The sequence below is a fragment of the Thamnophis sirtalis genome, unplaced genomic scaffold, assembly GCF_051295495.1.
Source record: "Thamnophis sirtalis isolate CommonGarterSnake01/CBP01778 unplaced genomic scaffold, rThaSir2_p1.2 scaffold_7, whole genome shotgun sequence".
Taxonomy (NCBI): Eukaryota; Metazoa; Chordata; class Lepidosauria; order Squamata; family Natricidae; genus Thamnophis; species Thamnophis sirtalis.
In genome coordinates this window covers 23,900,350-23,909,092 of record NW_028261387.1, presented here as the reverse complement: position 1 = coordinate 23,909,092, position 8,743 = coordinate 23,900,350, and the positions used below count along the sequence as shown (strand labels likewise).

The 8,743-nt window shown below is 42.3% G+C and overlaps 1 protein-coding gene across 2 annotated transcripts in view; it reads right to left on the bottom strand.

The window, feature by feature from the left end:
- Positions 1-1,848: 1,848 nt before the first annotated feature.
- The window catches only part of WLS (Wnt ligand secretion mediator), a 42,966-nt gene continuing 36,071 nt past the window's right edge, over positions 1,849-8,743 (bottom strand). For both annotated transcript variants that reach the window (XM_087719489.1, XM_087719490.1), the window contains exons 9-12: positions 7,047-7,190; positions 4,276-4,359; positions 3,742-3,895; positions 1,849-2,852 (exon numbers count right to left, since the gene is read on the bottom strand). In XM_087719489.1, the coding sequence (XP_087575615.1) occupies positions 2,743-2,852; positions 3,742-3,895; positions 4,276-4,359; positions 7,047-7,190 (492 nt within the window). In that variant the 3' untranslated portion in view covers positions 1,849-2,742. The remainder of the gene's footprint in view (positions 2,853-3,741; positions 3,896-4,275; positions 4,360-7,046; positions 7,191-8,743) is intronic.

Genomic DNA, 8,743 nt, shown 5'->3' with positions numbered 1-8,743 from the left:
CTGGACAACCACGATTAGGCTGGCGATTCCTGAGGTCACAACTGGAGTGGCTGCTGCTGCCGGGCACGGATCAGGTGGGGGAGCATGAGAATCGTGGGACAGCGACCAGAGGGGTACACTGGCCACCCAGATGGAGGGCTGGCACAATGGTAAGGAGGGGGGCTGCCGTGGAGCCCTGAAGCTGGGGCTGGAGTGGCTGCGTGCGGCCTGGCTACAGATTGGGGAGCAGGTGGGCTTCAGGAGGGCTGTACACTCTCCCTCTTTACTGTTGGTTTGCCTGCAGCAACAGCGTCTGCCTGGCTCCCATAGCAATAGCAATAAGACTTATATACCGCTTCATAGGGCTTTCAGTCCTCTCTAAACGGTTTACAGAGTCAGCATATCACCCCCACAGTCTGGGTCCTCATTTCACCCACCTTGGAAGGATGGAAGGCTGAGTCAACCTTGAGCCGGTGAGATTTGAACTGCTGAACTGCAGATAACAGTCAGCTGAAGTGGCCTGCAGTACTGCATCCTAACCACTGCGCCACCTCGGCTCTCCCATGTGCCACCTGCCGCCTGTCAATCCCGGGGGTGTACAGAGGGTGCTGGGAGGGTGCAAAGGTCCACTTCCCGCAGAAAGGCCTTCTTCGTAGAGCCTTGGGATGGGCACTGCTTCCTAGTCCGCCACTTAATATGCTTTGGGAAAGCCCAGGCGGGCATCATGTGTTGTGTCTGGAAATGGGAGGGGAAGCATTGCGCCCTCCCCCACCTCCTGCTGGTGAAATGCCACTCATACACATGATGCACCTTGGCACTGCATCCTTTCTAGCTGGCTGGCTGAGGGGCTGGCAAGCTACAACTATCACCAGAAACCATCCCCTCACATAGAGTGGTGAGCAGGTGGTGACCTAGTTTCCAGCTGTAGCTGCCCCGCCCCCTGCCTTGCATCATCTCATCCTGCTGCATGAGTCCCACCCACCGGAGATCCCTGGATTCCCTCCCAGGCACCATCCATGTGAGTGACGTCAAGCTGGCCGCGCCCAGTTGTCTGCGACTACCCCAGCCACACCCCTCTCCCCTCCAGCCCCAGAGGACAAACACAATCCTGATCCAGCTTTCAATGAAATGAGTTTGACACCTCTGGTCTAATAAATTCAGAATACATTTCCTAAACATAATACTATTTTACATAGATCCATTGATATCCATGTGAAGACCCTTGCCCACTCAATTTCTATTTCCAAGTTTGTTACAAAAGAGAAGGAAAAGCATCCATTCACAAACCACTTCAAATTGCCTAATATGGGAAGAGTTTATATGAAAGCTATCATCTCTAAGCATTATCCTCCACATGCTCATCATTACAATAAACAAGGGTACAAATTACTAATACTGGTTTCCATGATCCAAATAGAACTCCTTTCTGAGCTGATTCTGTACATCAATTCCAGAAGGCATTGCCCCATTTTTTTCCAATCTACACAATTTGAACAGCATTGAATTAATTCTTTGAAGAGGGCTATGTAAAACAGAGGAGAGGAATAGCATCTGTTCAGGCCTTTCCTTCTTGAATTTTTGCTCCAAATGATAGTTCAAGGCATGTCATATTTTATTCATGTTGTTTGGAATATTTTACTATCTTTGTTTCTCAGATATAGATCTTATTCCACTCATTTGCTTAAACTAGATTTTCAACTGTGAAGTTAGAGTAATTGTGGTTCATGAGAGAGCATTTGGTCTCCAATAGATGTCAGCATTATCCCAATTATGTTTACTATTTCTAAAGTAGCACAATGACGATGACAGATTAAAATACAGCAGCAGCATCCTTTTTTTTTTTTCCAAATTTCAGCCAACAAAAAACAGTAACATATTTTTATACTTTATTTGTAGTAAAAAAGATGAACTACAGTGGTCCCCAGGGCTACTTAGAGCACTTTTTTTAAAAAAAGAAAGAAAATAAAAAATTAAAATACATACATACACACTTGCACACCCCATTCGGTCCTATGGAATTATATATAAGTAAACAAGAATTCTTAAAGTATATAAAAGGATATCTACATCAAAAAGACTTGTTAAAAGTTCAGGACACATATTCATACATCAACAGAGGTTTCAAATGTCCTCTTTTTGTACCAAACTTTAGAAAAGGCAGTGTTACACTAGACTATGAAAAAAAAAAGTCATGAACACATTCATTAAAGTATGTAAATATTGAACTGGCTACATATGATGCAAATAACTAAATTGGTTCCAGACATATGCACTGGGACTGTTGTATAAAACCTTGACTTAGGAAGCATATAATGTATTTCAATTAGTTTCCCAAGAACATCCATAGCAGCAGCAGCAACAGCTGGAGTGTTGGTAAGTAGTGAAATACACCCAAAGGTAAGAAGGAAATACTTGTGGAGCAACCACTCCTCCCACCTCATTCCTGCTAATACTCCTGCTAATACTCAAGACTGGTCTTTCCCAAACTGGTTAGCTTAGCTGGCTGTGGGCATTGCACACCCAACATATTTTGAGATTGGGGAATATTGATCAAGATGAAGAATTAAAAGAATTCAAACTTGACAAAATATTCTCCCCAGGAAAGATACATGGATAATAAGCATCCCATCAGTTCTTGCCAGATAGTCATTATTTTCTGCAGTGCACCCCCTTCAGATGATTCCGAACAAATCCTTGCAAGAAAACACAACCATCATGCTGTATAATTTGTATTTAGGCACAAGTAAAATTGTGCTGAAGTGATTATTCCTGGGCCTCCTTGCGAGCCAATTTGTAAACCTGGGTTGGTCCATCCACATGAGTGATGGTAGTAGTGAGCTGAAGTTCTTCTCCAGTATTAACTCCCAAATCACCTGAAAACATAAAATTGCATTTGAGATGAATGCGTAACTGGAATGATAGTTTAATCGCAAAATTACCTTAGCATTCAGAAAGAAATAAGCAGACTCCAATGGAGAAGTTTCATGAATGGACATAGTTTCCATTAATAAAATGGGGGAAATGTGTATTTCTCCACTTTGTGCAATTCTACACACATCTACATATTTGTTCAGTAACAGTCCCTCTTTCTAACAACAAGCAGGGCTGTGGTTGAGTGGGGGGGGGGAGCACACAAATGGAAGTCTTATTTCACGTTTATTTTTAATAAAAATAAACATACAATAGATTTTTATTAAAAATAAACATTGTGCAGTAGGACTTCCATTTAATAAGTGTGTATAAATCTCAGGATATAAAGAATCTGAAAATAATCTTTCAATTAATTCAGGTTCTAGTACAAGATTTATTTTGATTAAGGATTGTGCAACAAGCTGTTGTGGATGGGTTGCACCATGTGAAATCAAAATGGGGAGGCGAAATAAATTCTCAGATCCAGAAATCTCTTTTCTATTCTTTCCTTAGTATGTGTTTCCACAATCTAAGCTTCCCTTTCAAAAAGCCCTTAAGACTTTACTGTTCTCCCAGGCCCTGGGGTCAGGAGATTAGCTGAACCTATGTTACTTTTTGCTTTTTTTATGATTACTTTTATTGTTATATTGTTTGCTGCTCTGACCATGCAAATGGGTATCAATCAAATCAAATAACCACACTAACTTGGGGTATTTATTAGCAGTTATAACCCATAATCAACAGAGCTATGCATATAATGCTAGGGATCTTCTAAACATGCCGAAGTCCTAATTGGCTGATTAGTTGCACTGCAGTACAACCGAATCACAACTACAGGAAAGTGCATCTCACCATTTGACTGATCTTCACCGTAATTTTTATGGGAAGGTGCATAGAGGAACATCAGGGCAAAGACATATAGGTTCCACATTCCATAAATCCCTGTGAAGAAGGCACTGTTCCAATGAAATGTAAGGTCGCCCCATTTCCAGTGACCTTCAGACACCTAAACAGGATAAGAAGTTGATATATAATCCAGCAGTGAAGACGTAAGTGTAGACTTAGCAAATAAAAGTCAATGATTTTCATCTCTGGTAGAGAGACTTTCATCTCCTCCAAAACATCTATTTCTGGCCTTCACTCCACTGCATGGCTTTAACGCAATGTTCTCCCTATCTGCAGTGAGCCAACAACAAGAAAAACAGCTGGGCTTAATGTTAAACCAGGGAAAGAAATCTATGAGGCTTCCTCTTTTCCCTCAGTTATGAAATAAAGAGATGAAAAGATCCCTTGTTGATACGTTGCTTCAGGATATAAAAAACAAAGTAGCAGAACACATTGCTACTAGAGAGCAATAATTTTCCGTAGTCATTTTAGATTTCTCACCTGACTGAAAATGAAAAATATGACTGTCATGGCAGCACACGCTAATGTGATCAGCATCAAGAACTTGAACCGAAAAATCAGTCCCTGTGAGAAAGAGAAGCAAATTTAATCGGGGAGAGAAAAAAAAAAACAACAACAAAAAATATTGAAATATTCCAAATCGAAGATTCTGGAGAAGAAATCCTATATAGAAGGGGGAGACGTCCCGGAGGGTTTAGGGCTGGTTCTCATCTCTAGTTCTTTAAGCCATTAAGCCAGTGCTGTCTGGAGACATTTCTGCACTTATATGGCCTGCACCAACATCATGTGGCAGTGCAAAGTGTATGATAAAACACTGGATGCTGTTATTGCCCCATAAAAATGGTGCCTATTTATCAATTTACATGCTTTCAAACGGCTAGGTTGGCAGGAGCTAAGGCAAGTGACAGGAGCTGACTCCATCACGTGGTGAAAGGAGTTGAAACTGACAGAGTAAGGGGAGAGGGAAAATCCCATCCCCTGGTTGGTTGTGCTATGCAGTTGCACACATGCAAGTGCGGGCCTTGAAATAAAAGGCACGAGGACAACAAATACTAGGTGACTGTTACTGACAGCAATTGTCAGTAATGGTTGTTGACAGCCGTCAACAGCAAATGTAGTGTAATGATGAAGGTGATGGACTAAGAATAGGGAGGTGAGACAGCTCCACCTACAGTGTCTTGTGCTCTTGAATGTAGGTGAAGTGAAGAGTAAGCAAGCAATAGACAAACCAACCTGTAACTTTCTATTACTCTTTTATCAAAGCTAGCTTGTGCTTAGAGAATCGTGGGGTTTGAAAGGGAAAAGAAATGGACTCTTGTCATCTGGGAAACTATCCAGTTAAATGTATCCTTTCTAATAGCAGGGTTTTTTTCCTTTTGCATAGAGGGCAACAGGAAGATAATCTATTCCCCGCTCTGCTGCGTGACCTGAGAAGATAGATCCATCCAGCTCAGTCTTTTTCACAACAAAACACTTGCTACATTTACGGAGTTGGAGCCGAGGTGGCACAGTGGTTAAATGCAGCACTGCAGGCTACTTCAGCTGACTGCAGTTCTGCTGTTCAAATCTCACCGGCTCAGGGTTGACTCAGCCTTCCATCCTTCCGAGGTGGGTAAAATGAGGACCCGGATTGTTGTTGGGGGCAATATGCTGACTCTGTAAACCGCTTAGAGAGGGCTGAAAGCCCTATGAAGCAGTATATAAGTCTAACTGCTATTGCTATTGCTAATACCCAAGGATACATGTACCCTCTATGCAGGAGCTTTAAAAAGATACCTTTTAAAAGCTTCTGAAAAGCTGCTTAATTTGCAGTCTGGTCCATGTATAAGGGCTTTCCAGTTGCTTATTGAATACAAGGCTGAAGCATTCCATCTAGGAAACAAGTTCAATCCACTTAGAGTTCAACCTGAACTACAATGGACAGAATCGGAAACAATATATAAGCAGATGTATCTTACAACTATGGGGCACGATGACTCAGTGGCTAAGACTAAGTTAAGACATAGTTAAGGGTATGCAGGCTTGTTGGCTGCATAGTTGACAGCCCAGTTCAAACCCTAAACGCTGTGCATTGGGATGAGTGCCTGTTACTTGTCCCAGCTTCTGCCCCCTTAGCAGTTTGAAAGCATGCAAATGTGAGTAGATAAATAGGTACCATTTCAGTGGGAAGGTAACAGCATTTTGTGCATCCCGGAGTATAGTCATACTGGCCACATGACCATGGAAATGTCTTCAGCAATACTGGCTTCCTCAACTAAGAAACAGAGCTGAGCACTTCCCCCCTACATTCGGACAGGGGAAACTTTTATCTTTACCACTAAGTAACAATAAGAAAGGTTTCAGGAGTCTTTATCCAAATCCTATCTTATCTCTGTATGGCACTTTGGCAAGAAGCATTAGCAAAATGGAAAGGCTTTGATACACCGCATCTTACTAGAGTCTCCATTATTCCTAAATATCTTTAGCAGCTGTAGTGGCAAAAAACAAAACAAAAACATTTCATAGTGTTTGGACTAGTTTAGTTACCCATTTCGTATGGAGGAGCCAGACAATAAGAAGGGACTCTGTTTGCTACCTGTTCTGGTCCTTGAGAAAAGCAACTCTCTCTACCCTTGCATACAGAAAAAGGACTGCTTCTTTTTACACAGTCCTGGGGGGGTGGTATAGGGAAGTGGTGGCTCAGTGGCTAAGACACTGAGCTTGTCGATCAGAAAGGTCGGCAGTTCGCCAGTTCAAATCCCTAGCACTGCGTAACGGAGTAAACTCCCATTACTTGTCCCAGCTTCTGCCAACCTAGCAGTTTGAAAGCATGTAAAAATGTAAGTAGAAAAATAGGAACCACCTTTGGTGGGAAGGTAACAGCGTTCTGTGCGCCTTCAGCATTTAGTCATGCCGGCCACATGACCACGGAGACATCTTTGGACATTGCTGGCTCTTTGGCTTTGAAACAGGTATAAAGACCACCCCCTGGAGTCAGGAACAACTAGCACATATGTTTGAGGGGAACCTTTATCTTTACCTTTTAGGAAGGAGCATAGCTCAAGGGGCAAAATTACAGTTTAACAAAGCCTTCGTTAATATAATCAATGTTGTAGGGTTCCTAATGTAAATCCAGCCTACGAGATTTTGTTAGTAGGAATAATTTGTCCCTTGAACTGGATTAGGTTCCACATAATCGTCTTTCTGTAATCCCAGCAGAAACTGACTTTGTTTTTAAACACAATTCCCCCAACATCTTACAGATTCCTTACCTCATAATGAAGCCTGCGGGCTTTACTCATTGATGGCAGGCTGGATTGTTTGCCACTGATATTTCTGAACACTTGAAATACCATAAAACACAGGAACAAGAAGTAGAGGCAGAGGCAAATTCCGGCAACAATAATAAATGCCATCTTAAGTGGTAAAGTTAAGGGAACCAGTAAAGGCAGAAATAGCAGGAGGTAGTTCGTTTGGCATCTTGTTTGCAAAATCCTATTCTGCTCTTAAATACACGCACGGTAAGAAATGTTGCATTTGTCACCCTTGATGCTTGCTAAAATAAACTTGGAAGTTAGCCCATAACAAATATGCTGCTGTTTAGAAAGCTCATTGTGTTATTAATGTCTCCAATCATTTCTGCCCACCCAGTATATTCTAGCTGAGTGGGTGAGCTCCAGGCCCCCTCCATTAAGCAATATCTTTTAAGTCCTAGGTCCATGATGGCGAATCTTGGCACCCATGCCAGACGAGGCATGCAGAAGCTTCTTTGCGGGCACGCGCACCATTGCCAGCTGCTCTCTTCCGAGTTTCAGCACATGCATGCTCCAGTTTCACCATTCGGTGCTGAAAAGGACCATCCCTGTCCTAGATAGTGTCTCTTCTCTGTTGTCCCTCCCCCAGATAAAGATAGAAACTTTGGAAACCTTCCATTGATCCCAGGCCTGGGATTGATGCTTGTTATTTGTTTAAGGTCATTATTTTGTGTTGTGTAATTTCTTGTTTATTGAGTCATTTTAGTCTGGTCTATCTGTCTGAAGCTATGTTTTCAGCTGTTTTTCTGTCCCCCCCCTAGTTTTCTACACCCCTCATGGTTCCCTGGAGTTGGGCAACCAATAAATGTAAATAAATAACTACATAGGCTAGAACAAGGAGTCCTAACATTTGTGTTCCATACAAATATCCTGGGTAAAAAAGCAACTAACTACCCTGAAACCTCAGAAAACACTTGTTAGAGGTTTGAACTGCCGTGATTTTGTAACTTAGCATTATTTCATGTTTCACATTGAGCATTAATGGCAAAGAAACTCAGAAGAGGAGGAGATGCTGAATGGAGATCTCGGGCTCTCCTTCACTAAGATTGGCAATGGAGAATTGAAGGAACGAAACTGGCCAGCTGCTGACAGAAGAGTGGTGAGATTTGGGGAGGCACTGGTATTGAAAGGAAGAATGGGCAGCTAAGTCCTGATATGTGAGAGGGTAGGTCATATAGAAGGACCTTCTGGGGTGCCAGTGTCCTAACCAGAACAGTTATATCACTTTGAGAATAAAATCTGTGGTTGCATGTACTAGTATGTACCTGGCTTTGGATCCCATTCAGAATAAGAGATGGGGAGCTTGAGGATGGCCCTGGTTTAAGTGAAAGAATAAGCCACACTGGCCGGAGAAAATATTGTTCTAAGACTGCAGGTAGTTCCTGTGGTTGTCAAGCAGGACATTAAGCAAGACATCACACCACAACTTGTGATTTTACTGCTGGCTTCTCTGTTGACTTGATCAGCTGTAAAGCATGCAAATGTGATTATGTTACCATGAGGACAGTGATAAATTATAATGCCTGCTGGCTGCAAAGTGCTTGGATGTCAATCATGGGACCACAGTGATGTTGAGGCAGTAAGTATGAGGACTGGTCAAAAAATTATTTTTTCAGCACCATCATAGCATAACTTCAAACAGTTGCTATACATGG